The following is a 24281-nucleotide window of genomic DNA, read 5'->3' on the forward strand; positions in this document are numbered from 1 at the left end:
CACTGAGGCAAACTGATGGACATGAAGTGCAGGTGTTATGCATCCCTGGGCGGATGTTGGCTAAGCTCATTAAAGCGTGAACACTCCCAGGTAGCATTTGCTGTTACAGAAGCTGCTTAACTGAAGCAATTATAAAGCATTTAGAGGGGTTTAAAGCCTCCCACAGTTGGCTGGCTGATGCTTCAGTATGGTATGTTTTAGGAGATGAAGTCACACTGTATTTTTTAGCTGAAGGTCTGAGAATGTTAGAATTATGGTTCTGGAGCCTCTGCATTTCTTCAAGCAATGCCAGGCAAATGCCAAGTATTAATGAAGCATCCGTGCATCCTACGTGTTTCATTGCTTTGTGTGTGAATAATTCCCCTCCAGAACAAATGTGCTGAAGAGTTTGTTCGTTTCTCTTTTCGGATGTTCCAAGTTTGAGCCACCAATTTGAAGAGAATAATGCTATGAGATGTAGTGTAACTGTCTCACAAACAGAAATAGCAAATAGCAAATACTTTGCAGCTGCAAAGGTCTACAAAAGAACCACAGTCTGAAAGTCTGCTCCTTCAAGAGTTGTCTTTCCTAATTCCTGTTCTATAAGGAACTCATATTTGTCCATGAATCACTTTGCTTGCAAGAAAGGAACTAAGTTCATGACAGCTTGTAACCCTAACAAAAATCTGAGCTGCTGCAAGTGGAGTTCAGCAAGTTTCCCATGACGTTAAGCATGGATAGAGGTTGTGGTTAACAGTTGAAGTGTCACACTAAAATTCAGGAGGATAAATGAACCACATAATAGCTGTATATGTTTCTTGGAGGTGTTTGTACGTGTAGGTTTACTTTACAGGCTGCCAAGTGGCATAAAGAGTGTTGTACAGAGCACTCTGTAAACAGCCTCCAAGGAGCAGAAATGCAGCACAGCTGTGCCTGTGGGGAGAGGAAGATCTGTGTGCCAGTTCTGCAGCTGCTGGGCATGGCTGCAGGGATTCGGGCTCCAAGGGCTATGGGAATTCAGGATCCAGCTGCTGCATCTCTGAATACAACCCTAGGGCTGGCCAAGCTGGGCAAGCAGATTTTCCAGGTATTAGACCCTTTCTTGTATGAGTGTTTAAAAAGCTAACTGATGCGTTTTTTGGACATGAAATCTGGCCAGGCCTCTGTGACTTCATAAGCATGAAGCAAATAAAGCACCAGGATCCCCCAGAAAGCAGAAACAGCTCAAGGAGGAATAAAAAACATGTAAGACTCAAAACAACAGGAGAATAAAGAAGGTGAAGGATGTCACCTTGGGTTACACCTGACCATTGTGAGCATTGAATGGGGTGAGGAAAAGACTAGAGCCCTCATCTGTCCTTCCAAGGGGAACGTTTCTTTTTTCTTCTTCCTTCTCCTCCAAACACCCTGACATCCTTGTGGGGAACGACACAAATGAAGTTCAGACTGAATCTAGCAACATCTAAGACTAATTATCTTAGAAGGGAACTTGGGAAGGGTCCCTGGTTTGCAGTGTGTTGGCAGGGATATGCTGCTTGCTGAGCCCCATTGTTCGGTTGGCTTTTAACCTTCATATTCTGCTTTGCTCCTTTTGGATGAAACCAGGTCTGGCTGGTGCCAGCAGATGTTTTAATCACATTGCCCTGTGTGAGCGGGGACAAGAATTCACATTCATTTTCAAATCTGTCAGTCGAATCCTCTGAAAATCAAGTCTGGAGAATATAGTCAAAGTGCAATACTTTGTTGGGGTTTTTTTTGTACTGAAAAGGTTTTTCTATTCACTCTGCTGTCTGCAAATAATACAGGAAAATAAAAGCAGATCTCTGTCTTTGAAGAATGTAAATTAAGGAGTCAAAACTAATGATTACACTGATCTGTTACATATACAAGAGCACAAGAGCATTGCACCAAGCAAAGAAGTGTCTTCAGCAGTTTCTGAAGGAGCTGAGGGCTCCCCAGGCTCCTTCAGTTCCCGGTTTCTCCTTGTTTCACTCTCTGGGGCATTACTGATGCATACTGGTGGTCTCCACTCTCTGCTGGTAGTTATCGACTTTTATGGAAATGCTTTCTTCTACAGCCTTGTGACCCAAATACCAGCACAAGCAGTTTTACTTTTACTAGGCTCCTACTCACACTGTAAGTGACACAACCCCTAGTTTGGGGCCTGATGGTGTAAATATTGCAGACAACCTGTCAGGTACTGCATCATTTTGCATAAACAGCGCCTTGAGGTTTAGCCAGGCACTGCCAGCTGCATCTACACTTGGCCCAACTTTCTCCATCTCTCATATCAAACCACACGGTAAGACTTATTCCCCGTTCTGATAAATTCTCTTGTAGTGACATCAGCTAAAGAAGCATATAAACCCCCCAGGGCTTTGAATAAGCAGGGACTGCTTCTCTAGAAGCCAACATCAATGCAAATTAATGAGCTCCATTACCCTGTTTTATACTTTATTCAATACCGGCCAGAGTGTGCATGCCTTGAGCAGCATTGGAGATGAACAGCTGTTGATATGCTGAAACTCAGAAAAGGATGAGAGGTTTTGCCCTGCTCAGTCTGCCCAGACCCAGACAGCTCCTTTCTTTGCTCCAAACTTATGACACGCTGTCTGTTTTTCAGCTCCCTTTGAAACACAAAGAAAAAGAAATAAATTGGCCATAACTGCCTGAACAAAGCTGTTGAGGAAAGGCTGCATTTGAGCTTCTCTGAGCAGCATCTCTCTTCTCTCTGTCCACCAAGCACTGCCAGGACCCATGTACAGATAATGGACTACACACACATTGCCAGATTTTTTGGACACTGGCCCTGGAAAATGGCCACCTCCCAGCCACAACCACAGGATATACCCACAGTGAAATAAAATACTCAGTGCAATCTAATAAAATTTATCTTCCCTTCTTGCTTCCTCATCCAGTTTAGTCTGAAAATCAAGACTGGCACAGTCTAAATCTTTTCTTGCACAATGAAGAAGACGTTCAAGATTCTGTTTCCCTCTGCAGACTTTCTGTGTCCTGCCCTTCCTCCCTGGGATGCTGTTCAAACAGGCACGGAATTGAGCCACAAGACAAAATAGAAAATCACAGGATGCAGTAATTCAGGTCTACACTTTTAAATTACAAGTTTGATTTAGAAGATAAATGAAGACCCACTGTGCCTTGTTTTGAATCCTTCCCCAGGTGGTGCTCAGCTCCACCAGGCTGTCCTGCCCCATCTTACAACAACAAAGAAATCCAGTCTGTGTGAAGCCTCAGGTGATGGAGAATAGGCTCTGGAAGCCTATAACAATAATAAAAAAATCATTTTGGCAGCAACATTGCCCTTGATACAGTGGGGTTAAGAGTGACAAACGTGGGTCAGGGCCTCCTAAGCCACGCTGCACAGAGCCTGACAGCACACTGCTCAGCCAGCATTTCAAAAGCAGCCCCTAAGTGCTTCCTTTGTACTTAGCCATGTGTTTAATACAGTTCTAATTGCAGAATGATTGCTTGGGATATTACAGAATTACCACAGATTATTTAATTGACTGTCTGTTAGCTGAGGTCAAGTGGTTATTTCTCTTGGTGTGTGTTTTTGTTGATATAGACCCCTGCCTCTGTGCTATCTGGCATCGCACTCTCAGAACCACGGAAGCAGAGCTCCCTTACAAGGAGGAAAACACTTTCAATTAACATGTTGGGAGATTTAATGGGCAGATGTGCAGGACCATTAAAGTTGGCTTTAGAAAGAATCCAGGCCCTGCAGTGCCTGAAAAGCTGCAGGTGGAGGCAACACCTGGGACCTGTGCACAAAGGTTGCTGCAAACTATCTGGATGTGACACAGGTCAAATTCATCCACTTGGTGGTGTCTTTTAGAACCTATAGCAACATTGTGATCACAATGACCATATAGCAGCCAAAAAATAGAATGAAATAATGAATTCAGTTAGATGAGAGAATAAAACCAGCCCCTCTTGCCTGCTTTCCAAAACGTATTCTTTCAGATGTTTAAAATTTTACTGAATAAATGACTTTTGCAGGGTTCCTGCTTTCGTACATCACACAAGCTGGCTGCAGAATAACGTAGCCATCCTCATTGTTAGTGATATGTGTAATAAATGAGGTTGAAATAAAGTGTGAGTAAGTGTTTTCAATTAGAAAGCAGAAGGAAAAGCAGCCTCCAAATTGACATTGCACTGGTGGTACGTAGCTTGGTGAGAGAGCATTGCTACTTCCTAGTCCTTACAGGTCACATAAAGGACAAGAGTGATGAGGCCCTTACTGTCTGTAGAGCAAATTTGGGATAAAAAAAAATAACATAATTATTTTGTTTAGCCTTGATTTTCTTCTTGGCTTTTATTATGTTATGTTTTAACTGAGACTTCTTTATTTCCTGCTGGGATTCTGCCAGAACGTTGTCATTTCATACAGAGGTTGAGATACATATTGCAAGAGGAAACAAATCTTTCTCTTGATTGCCTGATAGACCTGCTTTTTAATTTCAATTGATGATTGCTCAGCACCAGCAGAGCTTTTATGCTTCAGAGTTGTTATGTTCTGTTTTCCATTGTTTGACATTCCCTGGCTAGAATCTTGAAAGGAAAAAGATATATACATCATCTCCTCTTTTTAACTTACAATTTCTATTACAGTAATGTTCAGACCATCTTGTAATCACTGTCTCAGGTACTGCAGAAATGTAGAACAAAAGGACAATTTCTGCCACCAGAAAGCAGCTCCTGAGGCTGTTTAAAGATCCCCAGCACTGTGGGGACTGTGGCCAGTGGTTCCATGTAGTGAACTAATGAGATTACTGTGTCTACCTGGATGAAAAACACACACTAACTGACACTGTGGGTATTGTAGACAAAACTCCAGTGCCATAACAGCATAAAATGCAAGGATAGGTGCAAATACAGTCTGATTTCATTTGGCCTCCATCTGATCTGGGCATCAGCAGTCCCTTATCACTGTTATATCTTCTTTTATTCATATTTTCTCTGTCTCCAGCTCATAGCTATTTTTCCTATTATTTCTGTTATTCTTGTTTTTATAGGTATTCTCAGACTGTTTGTCCCTCAGGGTTATTAATATCTTCCAAAGCAGCAAGATGTGAACAAAGTGGGACTTTAAGAAAGAAGTTTACAGTGATAAACACCAACACAGACAGGTCCCTTTTCACCCTCGAGGAAGAACTTCTCACAAAAAGTAATGGGCTTCTTTCATGCCTTGCAGGTGCAGTGGTGATTGCCTTCGTGGTCTGTTGGCTCCCTTATCACATACGGCGCCTCATGTTTTGCTATGTCCCCTCCAACCACTGGACAGAGTGAGTCGTGATCTGGGGAGCAAATCTCCCTATGCTGTGGATGGGGTGTGGGGCCAGGCTGGAGCTCAGCTCTGGGCACCAGTAGAATGGGGTTTTGGGTGGGGATTGGAGAGAAGAGGAGCATAAAGCCTCCACCTCTTAATTGTTGTGTTGTTTTTCCTTCTGTATTTCTTGCCATGATTAGCAGCCAAATTAAAGTCATTGCTTTGACACCTAACACCCCCAGATGAAGCTGAAGGAAGCATTAGTTTGAACCAGAATCATCCCCAATGACAACGGCAATGGATATTCACCTCTGACAGCCCTTGATGAAATGACATTTGGCAGAAGGGTTTATGCATCCAAAGTGGATCGCTGTCTCTATGGTGGAGCTATCTCCAGCCCTAAGATGGAGCAGTTCCTGTCAACACCCAATTTACTTGCACAGTGCCACATTTCCTTACAGACAGGAGAGATTTCACGGATGGGAAAATAACTGGGATGCTCAGAATCTGGGATAGGACATTCACTGCATTTTACAGGGAGTGCAACAAAATTAAACACCAGCAGTTTTCACTGATCAGAAAATGTCCAGACTCACAGACAGCGTAGGGATACATACCTACATGCAGTTGCACACCTACACTGAGCACATCTCTGGTGTTCACAGATGGGCAAAGGCACACAAACAGCTACTTGCAGCTTCTCTGCTGCTTCAGGCCCAGTTCCTTGGCAAGGCAGCTGCAGAGCTGATTATTCATTTTAAATATGCATAGCGCTAACACTGTCTAGGGATCTAAACCCAGGTAACCCGAGAGAGAGAGATAATATAAGAGGTTCTCGCTGTAAGATGTCTCTCTCCTCCTACAGCATTATGCCCCTGTTCACTCTGGGTATGGCTCTGCTTACTGCAATGAACAGGAAAAGAAAAAAATCTGTGATACCAAAAGGCAAAACAACGAGACATTAAAATTTCATAAACTCCAAGCATAAATAATAGTAATTTGTCATGCAGCAGTTTGCTGAATGGAAATGTACATCCACCCATAGTAAAAGCCAAAATCTATGAATACAGAGCTCTAGGCACGCACCGGGGCAAACTGTTGTTTCTTATTTGCTTTCCTATATGTAAAGCACTTAAAGCAGCAAGCAATTATGTAGTGGCTGGTTTTGCTTTGAGCCAAAGAGGTAGGTAATTCTGTTAGCAGTTAGTGTGAATTTATGCATTCTGATTGCATTCACTTTTTTTCTTCTTCTTTTAAAAGCCGTGAGTGAGTTTAGGAAAATGTTGAATTTACAGGCATATTATGAATGGTGAACGAACTGTATGGAGGCTAATCAAGAGCTTGCAGCAGCTCAACATAATCATCTATAAATGCACGTGGCTGCTCCTGAACAAATCTCTGCTAAGTTAATTTTTCACAGCTACATTGAGAATCTCAGCTTATAAGAGCTGGATGGGCCACGCTGCACTTGGCATTGCTGAGGGGGCCATGGGGAGCTAGTGATGTACTCCAGCACTCGTCTATTTATCTTCTGTTAGACAGTGCTCAGACTAACAAAAAGGTCTGCGGTTTCCACTGAGATAAATGAACCTGGGGAACATCTTCCTGAAAATGAGATCTATGTTGTTTATAAACCCTTTACCAGCACAGAGATGATGATCTCAGTTTTCCCGAGGAAAGATATTTCCAAAAGAAAAATAATAATAATAATAATAAAGCTAAACATTTGAGATGAAAACATCATCTTGTGATGGTGAGGATATGTTCCAAAAACATACTGTTACCAGCTTACCCCCAGAGCTGAGAATGCCATCCCAGAGTACAGGCAAATTCTAACCCAGGGACGCACTGAATGAGTTGATGCAGCTCTCACTGCCCGGAGGAGGAGATATCTGCATCTGTTACAAGATCTTGGCTTTTCTGCAGGCTCTGTATACCAGAACTGCATCCAGGAAAGTCAGACCAGTGTATATGCATTACACAGAAGCAAATTTCCATCTGGTTTCTCAATTTCAAACATGTATATTTGCGAAGAAAAAAAAATGAACACGAGGCAAATATCCCATCCAGTCCCAGGGCATAAATGAGTTTCTAGCTGGTAGAGACTGGAGCAAGACCCTTGTAAAGGCTTTGACCTACACTTGCCCAGTCTCAGCTGAAACCAAAAGGTGCCTGCACTGACTCACACTGGCAAGATCATGTCTCTAGCAGAGAAAAGTTAGCAACAAGAAAAGCTCATGTTTTCCTCACACTTGTGACTTTAAATTATTCCCGTTCTCCACACTCCACTTAGAATTCTATCTTTCATCTGTTCTTCCAGTTTCCTTTTCAACTTCTACCACTACTTCTACATGCTGACTAATGTCCTCTTCTACGTCAGTTCGGCAATCAACCCCATCCTATACAACCTGGTGTCCGCAAATTTCCGACAGATCTTCCTTTCTACGCTCACACTTGTGTGCCTGCCATGGAGGAAGAAGAAAAAACGACTTGCGTTCACCAGGAAATCCAACAGCATCTCCAGCAACCACACTTTTTCCAGCCAGGTCACAAGGGAAACTACATACTGAAGCCAAAAGGAGGAAGAGAAATGCATTTCATGGAGTCTAAACTTGAGAGAGGCCTCTGTGACTTTCATGCGTGGTCTCTGAATTCGTGTAACACAAAGCGTGTTTAGCAAAGTCATTTTTGTTGGAGAAATAGGCTTCATTCTGCCAGTAACTTTGAGGTTATTTTAAAGCATTGGCCTTGCCTCCTGTGAGTGATGTCTACACGATTTGTAAGTTCAGTCTGGTGTAAATCCAGGTACAGTGTTAACTGGGAAGCCAGTATATGTTAAATTTAGGCTACTTCATACTGTATTTCATCCTTCTCTCAATGCAGAGATGCCATGTTCACATCCAAAGGTTTGAGATCATGCCTCTTGGTGGCACTGAGCGGAGTCTAAGGAGGAGAAAGCAATTTCAGAATGAAAGGTTTGTTTTTGGCAAAGGGACACGCTCATCTATGGGGTGGATACTCAATGGGAAAGGAGTGAAAACTCAGGGAGTCAGATGGGTGTTTTAGAATTACATCTAAATTCCTACAAATATGACCTGGGTGCTCAAGTGAGCCATTCTGGCTCCTTGAACTTAAATACCAACAGATGATGCCTTACTTAGAATAGGATGAGGATAGCCTGGGGGGAATTGGAGGCATCTTTCACTTTAGGGCATGTGTAGTGCCTGGTACAGGGAGCCCCACTCTCTCTGGTATTGGTATTGCAACACCTATAAGTAATAGAGTCTCTGGCAAAGTCAAGAATATAGAGACTGTGCCCAGCTGGAGTGTTGAAAAAGAACAGGAATGGAAAATCTTACTTATGCCACACAGCCAAACTCTTGTTTCTTTTGCCAGGGAAAACAGCTAGCTAGCCTGCATTAAAGAGGAGAGAAAACAGCAGGCTGCTGAGGGCTCCAGCCTGCAGATATGAGAGCAACCATCCCAGTTCTGTTGGACTTTAAGGTTCTTCCCATTAATTTCACAAGCTGACATCTCATAGGCTGCTGGCTGTAGATAGTGGGGCCTCTTTTTCTACCTTTCATTTCTTTTTGCTACCAAAACTGTTGGCACACTGATCTGTATACACAAATCTTCAGATAGTGCAAATGAAGAACACAGGGTCTAGCTCTAAAAAGAACTTCCTTTAACGAGTCAGAGGAACAGGGCTGAGACCTGTTTACAGCAGATCAGACAGTTTGGCTCAGTCAGGGCTGTGCTGGATCCTGACTATGAGAATGTTCTGAACAAAAGTCAGGATCAAAAATAAGAGGACATACAGTGTATCTTCTCTTCCTTGTATTTTTCCCCTTAATTATTGCTTTGAATTTGGAATTTCTCAGCTGACCAGGATAGGTAGCATGATGTTTATTCCTGTATTGCTCCACCTCTAACAGCCAACTATGAGATGTAACAAACTGCCCAAGAGCCTTTGGCACCAGAAATCAAGGGCTTCTGGGACAAGCTAAAGGGCTTTCTGGGCTGTCACAGCAGCAGATGGTGACCTACATGAACCTGGGGAACCAACCCATCATCTTGTTCAACCTGTGCTGTGATTTTACTGTTAGTGACCTTATGTCCCCCTTCACACAGAGGCAGAAAGTAAATCAAAGCTGTCCCTGCTCACATTCTCCTTGCCAGAGGCATTCCACAACAGCCAATTATGGTCACACAAAGGTGAGCCAAACACATCCTATCAGGGAAACCATGCATTTTGTTAAAGGTCTGGCCTTTACAAAGTGATGCAGTCACAAACCATTAGCAGGAATTCAAACATGCTCTAAAATAGAGGTGAGCCATGGTGGGGCAAGGGGCAGACTGGAGCCCTGGTAATAAGGTTAGATTTTAGTCCTATCTGCAGTTGCTGCGAGAAGGGTTGTTCTCTGCTGGTGACAGAGGTTGTTTGTTTCTACTGCTCAGAATGGCTGTGGGAAAGGAAAGGTGGATTGTTCCTGTTTGAAAGCACAGAAATGGAGAGATTCTACATAAAGAGAGTTCTAGGGGGAGCTCTGGTGAAAGGAGGTTCTTTGCAAATCCCTGCATACTTGCAGAGGGGGCTTGCTTCTTTATGATGACAAACTGAAAGTGACCCTTGGCTTCTGGCCCCATGCACAACTGTGTGGGCCTCCAGATCTTCACAGTGTCCTCTGCAATGCAGATCAGTTCCTGATGCATTCAGTACCAGCAGCATCTCATCAGTTAGGCCCTGCTGGGCTCAGGACATGGAGAGAACACCTCTGGGGCATATGCTGTTTGTTGTGAGTGACAGCTCTCTGCTCCTGAGGCATTTATTGGCAGTGGTACAGAGCTAGCTGCATGGTTCATCTGCCAGCCATGACCTCCAACCACACCTAGCAGGGACAGATTATTTTAATGCCTACTATGAACTACTCCAAAGGAAAGGGCTCAAAACAGAAATCGGACGGGCTTTAGTTCCTTCTGATTCCGCCAAACTACAGGCTCTGTCCTGTCATGCCTTCTCTTAATTTCTCGCCCTGGTTGTCCAAAACGGAGGGCAGAGTTTACAATTGACAAAGCACTTTTGTTGCTCGTGTGCAGTTGATTCTTCTTTGACAAGGAAAAACAGTAAAGGGACACATACACAGAAAAAGGACAGAGGAGACTGGCTTCTCTTTGCAAGGAAATTTGTGAGGAACCAGCAAATGTCATCACTGTGTGTGTGCTAGAAATGGTTTGGGCAGATTGGAAGAGAAGCTGTAGAGGATCAGTACATCCCTGCACCACGGGCTATGTAAAACACATAGGAATAGCAGAACCTCTACATTCTTGGTTTATTCACTTTTGCTACTTTCATCCAACGTATGTCCATTACAGCTCAAACTTTTATGATGTTTGTAGATGACTGTAGCTGAGAGGGGGACACAACACTTGTGGCACCTCGACAGCTTCCAGCTGACTGACAAAGGTGAGCTGCCAACAAAATAAATAACTCATGGACATCATCCATAATAGACGCTATAAAGCCGATTATCTTCACTGCTCTCACTCCTCCTGCATGAGCAAAGTCTAGGTATGATGAGCAGAGGAATAGGAGTCTTAATATCACACATTTAGTGCCGGCCTTCCAGGCAAGACAGACTTTAAATAGTTCCGGAGAGGACCCAAACTTTTTAATGGTACTTCTAAATAGAATCAACAGCAGTGAGGTGGTTTCTGAAACCTCCCATGGAAGCTGTAACTGTGTGTTGCTTTGACTTTCATTCAGATTTAACATCCTGCGTGTCTCAGTTGCTTTTCAGTGTTCACCTTTGAAATGTTTAATGTTGTTAATATTCTCACTGAACACCAACCTGCTGAAATGTGCTTGGTTATCTTAGGAAACACTGTTCAGAAATAGTCTCACATAAGATGTTTAGTTTTGATTTTTATCACTGAGATACACTGGCAGCTTACGGAACTTTTGATCACAGCTCTGTGAAGGTGGTGGCTTTAGTTTCGATTTGACATGAAAATGAGAACAAGTTGGAGTGAAAATGAACTTATCGTGAAGTGTTTGTTGGACAGCTCAAGTCTGGAGGAGCTGCCTGCAATGGGAGATTTATCCAAGCAGTCTTCTAGCTTCTAAAGCTCTGTTCCCACAGTTTAATGTGGGAGCAGGACAGAGTCTATGGCCTTAACTTGGGATTGCAGCTCAAAGCTACCTCTTCCATTGGGCAAAACTGATTACCTGAGTTGAGTAGTAGAAGTTACAGCTGATTTCATCCTCTTCCCCCCTGTAGTTTTGCTATACTCAAAATAATTTTCGTTTCCCTGAGCTCAAAGAAGTGAGGATAAGTCACTATAAGACCCCATCGTTTTGTGAAGAAAAGCATGGTACTCTCATGAAGAAAAAGGTACCAAATGCCCAGCATATTCCTAGGACATGATCCTCTTTCTTTCCACACCTTTCAACAGTGGTTGAACTGCGAACCCAACAGGGTTAAGCTTTAAACCTCGTGGAGTATAATTGGCTTTTGCCATTAAACAAAATGCATCCTCACATCTTTGTATTCCTGTCTTGTCTGAATTCTCTTTTGGGGCAGAGTGGTGAGCATTCATGCAGCGTGCTGTTAATCTATGCAAGTTTCCTGTAAGTGTTTCAAACTGTTCGTTTCGACTAAAAAAGAAATCTGTTGAACCCACAGATGTGGAGTGCTGCCAGATGGACTCAGAGCGATTCCCATCTGAGGAGAGTTTATCGAGTGACCTCCTCAAATATACTTTTGAGGTTTCGTTTATCTTCACAGTCTTCATGTCAGGGCCGTCTATTTGGCAGCGTGTGAAATTAGATTTCCAAAGTCATTATGCTGTTTAGAAGCTTCCCCCAGACAGGACTTTCTCACCGCAAGCCCCATCCACAGAGGTGTTTGAACGCTCTGCTGAGCTTGTCTTTTTGTAAAGCGCATGAGATCTCGCTCCAGTGACTGCGCCCGTAAATAAGAAAACTGAATGGAAAAACTGATGAGGAGGGTTAGCAGGACACACACTAGAAACGCAACAATCACAGGACCTTTGCATTTACAGCATCAAACATTCAGTGTTGCTGCAGACAGCTTTGTGTTGTGGACTTGAGCTGAGCATGTGTGCAGCTACCATTCGCTTGTGCCCACAGCAGGAGGCTGAGAGCGCTGGAGTTTTCCTGTGCAGCACATTGAGTGTTAGTCTGATATCTTCCTGGTTGTGTTGTTTGGTAGCTGTTTAAACAAATCTTTATCTGCTGGAGCTCTGTCTGATTCTTTAAATCACAGATGAACGACTTCTGTTTTCGGTTCGTACTCGTTGAGTAGAGGAAACAGAAGTTGCAAAACTTCATGGTGCTGCGTCCTGGCTTTGTGATCAAGAGTCCTTCCCCAGCTGTGCCACCTGATAGTCCTGCACATACTGTATTTATGGCAAACATTTCTTAAAGTGCACCTTTTTTTTCTGTTCTATGAACTACAAACTGTTGATGTGCTTTATTTTCTGTGGCCTGTTGTGCAATGGGAAAAAAATGAATGTTCAAAGTGTGTCAGCGTCTCCTTTGTAAGATTTCCTGTGACAAAGGGAAGGGAAAGGGTGTGAAATCCTTTTGTATAGCAATGGGAAACACTCTTTCCGTGTAACATGCTATTATTGATACTGTGTTTACTATCAAACTGTAATGAAATGGTTATTTCCTGATATTAGCCTTTGTACTGTATGGTATTTTATTTTATTTTATTTTGTCATTAATTGGAACCTAAGAAATAAATATCCAAATTTAAGGCTTGGGTTGATTTCCCTTGATCTGGTGGTGGCTGTGCCTGGATCACACACCCTGCTCACCAGAACAGGCTCCAGCTCTGTGAAATCTCCTTAGATCTGGTAAAAGCAAAGGGAGTCTGTGCTGGTTCACAGCCCAACCTGCTGTGGTGTTAGGAGCAGCAGCACAGAACATCCAGCACCCTCAGGTTGAACCCCAGGGCTCTGAGAGTGTGACAAGCCTGAGGGATGGGAGTGGAGATCTTCCAGCATTCAAGACAGACCTGTGCCTCAGAGACAGCTGCTGTGCTGAGATCCAGCTGTGAGAGTCCTTCTGTTTTCTGAACTCCTTTCTTTTTCCTGCTTGTTTTCCCCCATTGTAGGGCAAGCATTAAAAACATTGCAGCTCAGCCATTATTTTTACAGCAGCTCTTCCTGGGACACAGAACAGATCAGGGCTTTATTGCACGAGGAGGTGTATGTGCACAGTGAAGGAGATAGCCTTTGCCCTAGAGAACGTGCTGCTGAAAGACAAAGCAGGTTCCTGGGCTTTAAACACAGAAATCTCCCCTCCTGCTTCTTTTCTTGTCCTCTTTCTTTTGCATGACCCACTTCCTCCTGGCACTGATTTTTCCAACACAGTTTTATAGGAACAGGATACTCAGGCATCCCCACTGTATCAAGGCATCTTTACAATCCATGATCAAAAATGAGGCACCTCCATTCTCCCTGCAGCTCCCCATTAAAACTCATAAAGTAGCCCAGCTGAGAAACAGGATAACCCACAACATCTTCATGCTTTTGGGCCATTCCACATGAAAACAACACTGAAATAACATTTAAGTATTTTGAGTCCTTCATGGATACAAAATTCATCTTTTAAAACCTCTGTGAGATGTGCTGGCTCTCCAAAAGCATTTCAGTGCTGCTTCCAAATGAGAAGAACAGGATTTCTGTTGTCCCTACATCATCAATTATTGAATCCAAACACTTATTTGATGGATTGTTTAATTCGGTCTTCAGCCCTGCCCTGCTAGAAGGTGTATTTTCATTCAGCTGCCCATCAGAGCTGGAGTTAAACTCTTCAGCAGTGAAAACCCACAATATGCAGCAATGTCCTTTTTTTCTGCATGAGATTTTCATGCAGAGCAGGATGCTCCCAGCAGAGTCTCAGAATACCCAGACCTGGTTCAGACTGAGGTGAAAAATGTTGCCTTCTACTCATGAATTCCCTCATTCAGAACCGATTCCTTGAAAAAGCAAAACTCTCAGAAACCAATGAGCTGTGCTCTACCAAAGAAACCTCCCCTCCCAGTCTCATGCAATCAGACACCACAGCATGCCCCACCAATGCAAAGGAAAGCAAAACACCGTGGATAGTGAGTTTCTTCCTGCTTTAGAAAGGAAAAAGGGCTTTGCTTCAAGCAAGAAGGAATTCTTTCCGTTTGGCCCTTATTTCTCATTTCAATTATAAAGGTAATTGCCATAGTTCACAGGAGGAAAATTTCAGATGCTTTTCGAAACAAACATTGCAGTTGAGTAAATGGCTTCATAAAACTTAATAAACATCCATCCAGAAGTTAATTTATTTAAAATGTCTCTAAATCCTCCTCTGCCTTATTGAATTCATTTGAACTGTAGATCAGGTTGGAGTATATTCATGAGGGTATTTAAGCAGTAAGGCAGAACGTCCTGCTTATTGTTGTAAGTCCCAAGTGGGCTGTGAAGTATGAAGCAAAGTGTGAAGAGACTATGAGCGCTCACATGCAAAATCCTTTCAGCAGTGCATGAGCACAGATACAGCTCTGAGTGCTGATGGTGGCTGTACCCAGCAAAATGCTGGGGCTCACTGTGGGGGCAGCCCTGAAGGGTGAGCACTCACCAGTCACTGCTGGGCAGCCTGGTGCTGGGCTCACTCAGCTCTGTGCAGTGGAGAAACATTGGTTTCAACAAGCTTAGGATGAGCCCACTGGGTTGGTTAAAAGAGAAGGAGAGTCCAAAAAACTTAAGTTTGCCTCAGAGATGGCCAAGATACCACTGCAGGTGTGAATACCACAGCCACATACTTGTTTAAGCATACACTCACCAGTTTTCAGTCTTTCCAGTGCTGACTTCTTTGTCTTACTTGAAAGCTCAACTGGTTTGTGTTACCAGTGACATGACGTTTCATTACACTTGGCTGCTTCTTTACAAAACCCTGAAGAAATGGGAAGCAATATCTTCCACACTTTTAACACGAAAATGTAAAGTCATCTTGTAAAGCAGGAACAGTCCACCTGTTTCTCCATTCACACTGCTGCAGTTCTGCTGCATACAGCTGACATGTAAAACCTCAGCTTCACTATAAAGGGAGGTACAAAAAGGAATGATTACGAACACATTGCCCAGATGATCTGTTTCAAGATCTCCAAAGATACAGAAAGAATAATGCAACTCCTCACTTGTAATTAACATCAGTATCTCAGATGCACTATTTCATACTCCTTTGTCCCAGAACAACGTTGAAAGGATGGATACACTATACTTTGCCATTGCATCAACTTCAGTCACATTAAAGGCTGAAACAGTTGGACCAGAATTTCTTTGTACCTTTCTTCTGCTTATTCTTTCTTCTGTCTTCGGAAGCTATTTGTTAGGAAGGCTGTGTCCAGCATGCATACAATGCAGCTTTCAGCCTCAGGAGCTCAAACACAACATAATTAATCTGATGCGAGCCCTCTGCAACTCATCACTGTTACTTAACTACATAAATTCCAATGAAAGCATTCACGTACCATTTTCTTCCTATAAATGTCTCAGGATTGGGCAGGTATTTGCACTAGGTCAATCAGGACCATGGTTTGTCTCCTTGCCAAAGAGAAATGTGCAAGGAAAGAATCCCAGAGTCAGAGCTACAAGGGAGGTTTGTAGAGCTATTTTTTATTCAAGAACTGTGCGAAGGGAAAAATGCTACACAGCCAAGTTGGTGTTAACGTCACAGGTTAACACTCTTAATAACCAGAGTATGGACTTCACAATGTAAGACCAGCTTCTCAAGATCATTTTTGCTGAAGAACAGACTGCTGGGCTCTTCTGAGAGCAAACTCCATGGATTTTGCTATCCTGTGCCTGCATGTATTCCACAGTCACTTGTGGACTTAGCAGCACCCCAGCATTTCAGGAACATTATTGAGATGTAACGGCAGCCATTAGCAAGGTTTAACAGAGTTAGCACCATGCTAACAACCTAACAAACTCCATCTCTTTGCTGCTGCAAGGGTGCTCATATTTTATAGATATGGATTTCAGGATCAGAGAATAAAATAGATTCACTCAGGGTCTCTAATGAGATCTTCCTGCAGGCCAACAATTCAAACCCCAGTGTTTCCGCCCCAGTCAGCTCTGATTCATCTTTTCCTTCATTCAGCATAAACACTGTCTGAGAGTTATATATAATCTCTATTTCAAGAGGTATATCAGCCAAACATGCCAACGATCAGCCATTTAAGAGCAACTCCTGTTGCTTTCATCAACAGCAACAACCTTGGCATAGCACTTGACAGCTTTCAAAGTACTCTTGCCGGAATAGTGGTGCTATGTTTGGTGTCTGCTTCCTTATAGAAAACATACACACTGCAACAGGTGAAGCACTGTACTCTACATCACAAAAATAGCCAAACAGAAATGAACTCTACTAAATGGAACGGCCTCAGCAGTGTCATGGAGAGTTCTCCCTCTTCTGTCCACTTGAAAAGCAGCCACAACCGTCAGCAGCATTCTCTGTGCTGCTCCCACACAGATTATGCATTCTTACAAAGTTCTACTACTGCAACAGATTATTTTTTGTCTTCCTTCAGTCCAATAATCATGGTAAGATTTATGCATCCTTTACCATTGTCACAAGCATGAAATTAGAGTTTTCAGGACCATTCCAGAAAAACATCTTAGGTAGCCAGTGGTGTTTTCTGACCCAGAACTTTTAACCCTTCTTCTTCCTCTGAGCTTGATCTCGATTTGGACAAGCACAGATTGAAGCATTTTGAAGCTGATGACTGATGGCACCACTGCAAGGTAGCCAATATTCTTGTCCAGATAATGTCTGACCTTCCTGGGGAGGGTGATTTAACCAGACCTGTAAACACAAACCTATGCACTTTTGACACAAAATCAAATACCAATTTGGGGAGCGTTTGTAAACCCAGATGAGGGTCCATGTACACAACTGGTAGAAATCAGCTTAGACCTGAAAAGAAATGCAGTTTGTGTTTGTTAGTGACCCAGTCTATCTTTGTTTCTCATTTCTATGGCTTGCTTTTTTTAAAACAACATTTAGCAGGGGAAAAATGAAGCAGTTCATTATGTTAGCAGCTCCACAGCCAATCTTAAATGCCGGAGGCGCTGATCAGATTAAAACAAAAATCACATTTTGTAGCTGATGTGTGGAAGGAACAAAGACTCTGGTCCTCAATTTGATTGAATACAGGATGATATCTCTTGCTTATTGTATATATTACAACTGCAAGGAAGGATGTCGTTTATCACAGCATGCTTCAGTGCTTCTTAATACACTGTTTATCATAAGGAGCTCACTGGCATTCACAGTGCACCCTTGCAGATTTCACTTTGTATCTTAATAAGTTTTTATGAACTTCAGGAGACAGAGAAAAATACTTCTTGTTCCTATGCAGCCACTCTCACTCCATTCATGTGCAGTTAAAACCAGCTCCTCATCAAAGCCAGAGCAATGTCCTCAGATGAACAAGCAAGGGTCAGTTCTCTGAATGGTGCACCAGCTCTTCTTTCAATGGCTGCTGTTACTGCTACAAAACTATGCAGATCTAGCCTAGCAAATACACAACGTCACACTAAAGGTCAGTCCTGCACTTCATTCTCTGCCATCTCTCTGATGATCTCTGGGTCAGCATTTCATTTTATAAGCAGCAATTTAACCTCTTGATCCAGTGCCAGTATGACTTGCATACATCAGCCCCACTTTTCCCTTGTTATAATCCAGTTCCTGTGGAAGTAGCACTGGCTTTCACTGGGAAAACATTTCATCAGCAAGCTGGAGAAAGAATTTGGCTAACTGTTAGTGGGAACTTCACAGCTGTGGTGAACAGGGAAGGCAAAGCTGCCAACAGATGAACACCAAAAGTGAAGTTATGGAAAGTTATCTTCGCTCCATCTGTCATTCTGAAAGGCAAATGCAAAATTAACGTATCTCTGTACATGGAGACAGAGCCAGAAAAGTTCTCTGTAGGGAGATGTTGATTTGGCCCCGGTTGAAATGCATGGCAGCCCCAAAGGTAGCGACTTTTCATTGCTCAGCTTTAAGAAAGGCTATGCTCTATCAGTTTAATATGGAGGATAGAAGGTTCAATGAATTCCAACTGTCATCAGAAAGGACGGGAGAAATAAACGTGCAGCCATAATCTTATTTGCTTTCAGTGTCATGCATCATGTCATCAACAGCATTCGCAGACGTTATTCAGAGAGAAGACAGTTGTGTTAGCAACACCGTCGTCTAGTGAAGAACACTGGAAAAGAAAGAAAACAAAACCCGCATTCTTCTCATGCCTGATTTTCACATATTCACAAACCAGTCAAAAGCTTTTACTTCAACTACAATTTCACTTCCTCTCGTTTATGACAATTCATCCCTCTGTGCTGTTCGTTTTCCTTACGGACTGCCTTGGGGCTCAGGGTCTGTCCATTTTTTATCCCCATCTCTCCAGGAGGCACTGTAGGGTTTGAAGATCAGTTGTCTTGATCAACATGAAAAGGCTGCTTTATGTATGAAGGCGCTGTGAGTCACAGCAAGACTCTGATGAGCCCAATAAACTTTCCTAGCAGCTGGCATCAGGGTAATGGAGAATTAGGAGCTACAGGACTTAAATGAAACACTGAATCAGATAAGATGGGAAAGATGTTTTTTGGTGACAAATGATAAACCTGAGGATGCTGCATGTTTCTTTGAAATGGAGCCTATTTCTTGTGAGGTATAAAATGGATTTCTCCAGAGGCCATTTATTTGTGCAAAGGCAAAGAAATAAAGAAGAGGGCAATCATCAAAATGAACTGGAGGGGAAAGTGAGCTGTTCTGCACCCAGTGCACTGGGATGAAGGCAGGATGTAGGTACAATCCTGCTAACCTGCTGCCAAAGAAAGCTCCAGAGATTGACCATCTTGGTCCAGTGCCTCCCTCTTCACATCTAACTTTTTAATTGCAGGCATTTTCTCAGTCATTCCAAAGTAACATTTGGAAAAGAATTGTGAGCACTTAAAGTCAGTGTGCCTATTTTGATAAAAATCCCCTTCACAAATATTCACATCTTTCCAACTGTTTCCTTCTATTCTGGGCGATCAAGTAGAAGTTTCACTTGAGCAGCTGTTGTTACACGCCAATGGATGTTTATATTGAAGATAATTTGTTTTCCTCTTCACAGTAAAGTATCCGTTCTATAAAATGGCTTGAGTCAATTCTGTATGTTTATTCTTTGTGAACAGAAATACTTGTGGCTTATTGGCCTTGCAGATTTATTCCTACTTTCATTTCCTTTAATAAGATTGTTACCTTAAAAAGACTTAAATACTGCAGATTTCAGATAAATTTGTTCACCCATCAAGGCACAAAAGAAAAAAATATATCAATTAAATTAAATATTAGGTTTTATCTGCTATTCTACCAGCAGTAATGAATAGCAGCCTGAAATACAATTCAACTCTAACCATAAATATTCATAGCTAAAAGTCCTCATTTTCCCTTAAACCGTTCTGTGTTGCTAGAAAATGAGAGCTCATCTTAACTGGATGTACCCAGAAAAAACTGAGATGCAGGAAAGTGGATTTCATTTCAAATAAATAATGAGCTGTGGAGGAAGCAGTGCTGTGTACTATGAGTTAATGCATGGCATTTGCATAAATACATAGCAAGCCAATCCGAGACAAGCAAAACTGGGAATGTACAGACAGGATTAGGTGAAGACAGATTTGCAGCCAGGTGATTTAGCCCCATCTTGGGGATCATGAGCAGCGAAGTGTGGATCTAACTTTTGCATTTCATCCAAAGCGCAGCAGTAGGAAAGCAGTTCAGCTCCTCTTTAAGCATGATTTTGAAAAAGGAGCTCTCTTTTCAAGTGAAAATGTTGCTTTCTCTAACATCCCAACTCGCCTCCAGTCCTGGTTTCATGCATAAAGCTGACTGTGGCAGGCACTGCTTAGACCGTATGCAAGCAGTCCAGATGTATTGTGACAGAAGAGTTTCACTGTTGCCAGTGAATTTGCATCTTCTCAAAGGTCAGTTTTGCAGATAATATTCATAGGTTCTTTGTGGGGATTAAGTGCAAACAGCCAGGTTTTTGGCAATGCACCCAAGACTGCACTGGGCTGCTACAATTGGAAACCAGGAGCTTTTACTGCCTGATCTGTCTAAGGCCAAAGGCAGCACAAGGTAACACATGATGCAGCATCCTTGCTCTGTCCTGCTGGCTTGCTGGCACAGAAACTGAGGACAAGAGGTGTGATGTCAAGCAAGTGTGCCAAGTCAGCTACGGTCTGTGTGGAGCCTGAGTGATGGAAAAACAACCAGAAATGGCCTGGTCTAGCTCTGCAGGACAGTCTCATCAAAATTCAAGAGGTGATATAGGATACTGGGGCAGGAACCTTATTTTTTCCCCTCTCTGCACCCACTCCCTCGGCCAGAAGCTTATCATTCCCAGGAATTAAATAGCCTGGGATAAAGACACCTTGAACCAATGCTCACACTTTAGATCTAGAGGCAGAGGCTATCTGTGTTCACAACTACAAGAGGAGGGGGGAAGGAAGAAAGAGTGTCTCATAAACCTTCTGACAAACGGGAAGACAAAGGTAATTCAGTTAGTCTGCACAACGATGTTACCAATAACAATGAAGAACTTAAGTAGATAATAGTTTATTCTTTATTTCCATTGTTGACTCAAGCTAATGCAATTATTTCTGTAGGTGATGTCTCAGTTCTGGTTTAAATGAGGGAATAGTCCCTCCTGTCCCTTACGAACTGTTAATTCAGTATGACAGGTTTTACCTGAGAACACTAATAATGTTGTCATCTCAGTTTCCTTTTTGCACAAAGCCAGACCAATTTATTCTGTCTCACTAGTTGAGGCAGTTCAGTGGAAGCAGATTTCTATCAGGTGACAATGGTATACAAGGGGATGATTGTTAACACAGATGCTGCAGGTTGCTGTGCTGAACTCACTGAGGTTCACATACTGCTATCCTCAAACTCCCTGAGAATTGAAGCGTTGCTGTAGGGGCCACGTTCAAACACTTGAAGCTCTTGAGATGGGTATCTCTGAAGGAAAGCTGGAAACAGCAAATGTTGGATGTTATCGGCCACTGTGTATCTTCAGAAAACAACTCCTTTGCCTTAACCATCCATATGGATCCATCTCAGCATCTTGTTCATCTTCTGACTGTAGAGCTTCAGTTAAATGCATCTTCAATAAAAGAAAAACATGCAGAGACAGGAGAATCCTGTTCACTTTCAGACCTTTTTTTGACACCTTTTCTTGTTAGTCCCACTTGCTGGTACAGATGAGCATACACTTGTTTTTGGAGTACAAGGGAGAAGAGATACAAGCTCTCTGTGTTACAACTGCTGCCTCATGATGTTTACTTCTGAGAGCAGCAACATCATTATGGGAGGATTCCCACCTTCCCTTTTATCCACTGTTGTAAGCACTTTGGCTTGTCCTCTTTTTTGTCTGACAACTATCATGCACAAACTAACACTGTGGTACCTAGGACTTTCTGAGGAAGGATAGATCATTCTGATAATCCCATTCTATCTTCTCAGATGTACAAAGTCATAAAGCACCAGCACATCTCTTCAAGCTACTTGAACCTAAAGGCTTAGAGCATCACGACAGACTCAACAGTATCCAAAGGAAATGATTCCCAAGCACAGCTGAGACACAAAATATCCGCTAGTAATCAGAGCTGTGGGATGCCTCTTCTCACAACTCCTCCACTCCTGCTGACAGCGGATGCTGAAATAAACTTGCTCACGTACCACATTGGAGTCTGGAGACAAACCAGCAGGAAGGGAGGAGGTGTTGGGGGTGGACGAGGGGGAAGGAGTTTTTTTCTCTGTGCAAACATCCAATTTCACCACTGACAAGTCTGACAGATGGAAACCAATTAAAAAACAAAAAAACCTTTGCTTGCAGGTGCCAGATTCTTCAGATTCTTCAGTGAAGTTCAGCAGCTCTCTCCACCCATTTCTAGTAACTGCTGGGTGCTCACATATGGCGAGTTAAGCAGCCTTGCCTCCCAGTGTCATGGTCTTCTTGCTTAAATGGAGAGTGTGCTGAGGTAGTTGTCAGCTCACAGGTATCACGGCCACAGTCCTTCTGCTTCCACAGTTTGTGGGGCCATACATCAGTAATATGCAGTCCAGTTGCTGGAATAAGGTAGCACAAAGTTTGGTGGCAGACTTTTCTTCGCATTTTCCCATGGGATGATAATGAAGTGTCTCAGAAGAATATAAGCCATTTCGGCAGGAATGATACCATGAGTTGCTCCTCCTCAAGAAAATATCATTGTCAATAGCAACAACAGAAAGAAGTCACTGACTTTTCTCAGCCCGCAGAGATCTCACCTCAGTCATGTAGTCCAGATTCAAGTATGAGAGGCTTTTATCTCCCTCCTATGGAACTGTCAGGTCTTTCTACTTAGTGTTTGTTCAGGGATGCTCAACAGGACCTCTGAAGCTGCTGCTCACTTGTCCTTGCACACATGAGGTTTGATGAGAAAACTCATGCTGTGAAACCTTTTGAAGATTTCCCCCTTAATGAGAGCCACTTCTCTGCAAGGAGCCTGTGTGGCCTGGTGATCAACATCTATCATCTTTGGCAGAGCTACTTCGTTGTCATATACTCCCACCTTGCTGCAGTACAAAGCTCATTAATACAACTTGCATTCATCTCTGGCCATTACATGTAGGGTTGACATTTTGAAATGCCTGGCAAATCACACAGCAAGGTCCCCTAGTCCCAGCTTACTCATTCCTTCCCTAAAAAGGAACTGCAGGGTAATGACGGACAGAAGGTCTTATTCAGTAGCATCTCTTCATCTGCACTCATGAATTTTTATACTGTCGCCTTTCTCACAGGGCTTTTAGAATGCTAAACTGATTTTATTAAATGTGACAGGAGATAACAGCACCTTATAATAATGTCTTATTCTTTTCCATCATGAAAACTATATAATGTGGCAATCTCAAGCTCACTGATGAGCAAAGGGATATCTTCCTGAGTCACGGGCTATAATGTCAGCAAGTCTACCTACACTCACTATGTCCCACACAAAATGGATGGCTCAGGAGGTTAGCAGTGACATCCAAATTATCTCATGATTCAATTAATTGCCTTATGGGCAACAAAGGAGAAAATAGGATAGCAGCAGAAACACACTGAAGTGCGTCTTCCTTCTGAGGAACATCCTGCTAAGATGTGGAAAATGGATCGCTCCACCTTGTAATTCTGATTTATTCCTAAAGGTGAGCTATTAACTAGTGGATAATGTCAACAAGAGAATTTTCTCTCCATGGCCAGGAAAAAGCCTGCCTTCATTTGTGAGACTCCAAGAAATCAGTTGCTGAAAAGTCATCCAAAGTGAAAGAAAAGTCTTCTGCCTACACCTGCCTCCCTGAGATGGGCATCACTCACCAGCAGGGTACCAAGAGTGCAGGAGATGTAGCAGGTTGGAACATGGAAGGCTTGAGAACAGAAGAGCTGGTTCCATTAGTACTTGAGTTGTCTTCTAATTACCAAAGTTATATGTGTTGATCAGGCACTTCGCTACACAGCAGCTCCTGGGAATGTCTGCAATTCATGCTACAAGCACAGAATAAAGTGCTGCAAAATTTGTTGTAAAAAAGAAGGTCAAGCAGTTTGGTGAAATTAAAGCCAGACCAAGAAACAACATGAGTCACGATTTTTGCCTTTAGCACAAAAAATTTGGTATGGAGCTGTCAGTATCCTAAGAGAGTGCTCAGGTACTTCATTTCTTCTTTCTACCCACATCATTCTCCAGTGACTCTCAGTTTACTCCAGTGATGGGGTTTTTTTTCCTCCAACAATAATGAATTTTATGCTATTATCTTTTAATTTGCTTCACATTCTAAATACATTCTTGGAAACTGATACAGAGTGTGCTGCTGTCATTTGGAAGCAAGAAATGTCTAGGGGTCCTGTAGCCAGTCCTCAGATTCAGTTCCCTGGCTTATTGCAGC

At 42.7% G+C, this 24281-nt stretch overlaps 1 protein-coding gene across 1 annotated transcript in view; it reads left to right on the forward strand.

Moving 5' to 3' along the window:
* Positions 1-13050, forward strand: part of NTSR1 (neurotensin receptor 1) — a 47870-nt gene extending 34820 nt beyond the window's left edge. Inside the window, exons 3-4 of the mRNA XM_072350417.1 lie at positions 5195-5285; positions 7590-13050. Of these exons, the coding sequence (XP_072206518.1) occupies positions 5195-5285; positions 7590-7839 (341 nt within the window). The 3' untranslated portion in view covers positions 7840-13050. The remainder of the gene's footprint in view (positions 1-5194; positions 5286-7589) is intronic.
* Positions 13051-24281: the final 11231 nt, after the last annotated feature.

The sequence above is a fragment of the Excalfactoria chinensis genome, chromosome 15 (genome assembly GCF_039878825.1).
Source record: "Excalfactoria chinensis isolate bCotChi1 chromosome 15, bCotChi1.hap2, whole genome shotgun sequence".
Taxonomy (NCBI): domain Eukaryota; kingdom Metazoa; phylum Chordata; class Aves; order Galliformes; family Phasianidae; genus Excalfactoria; species Excalfactoria chinensis.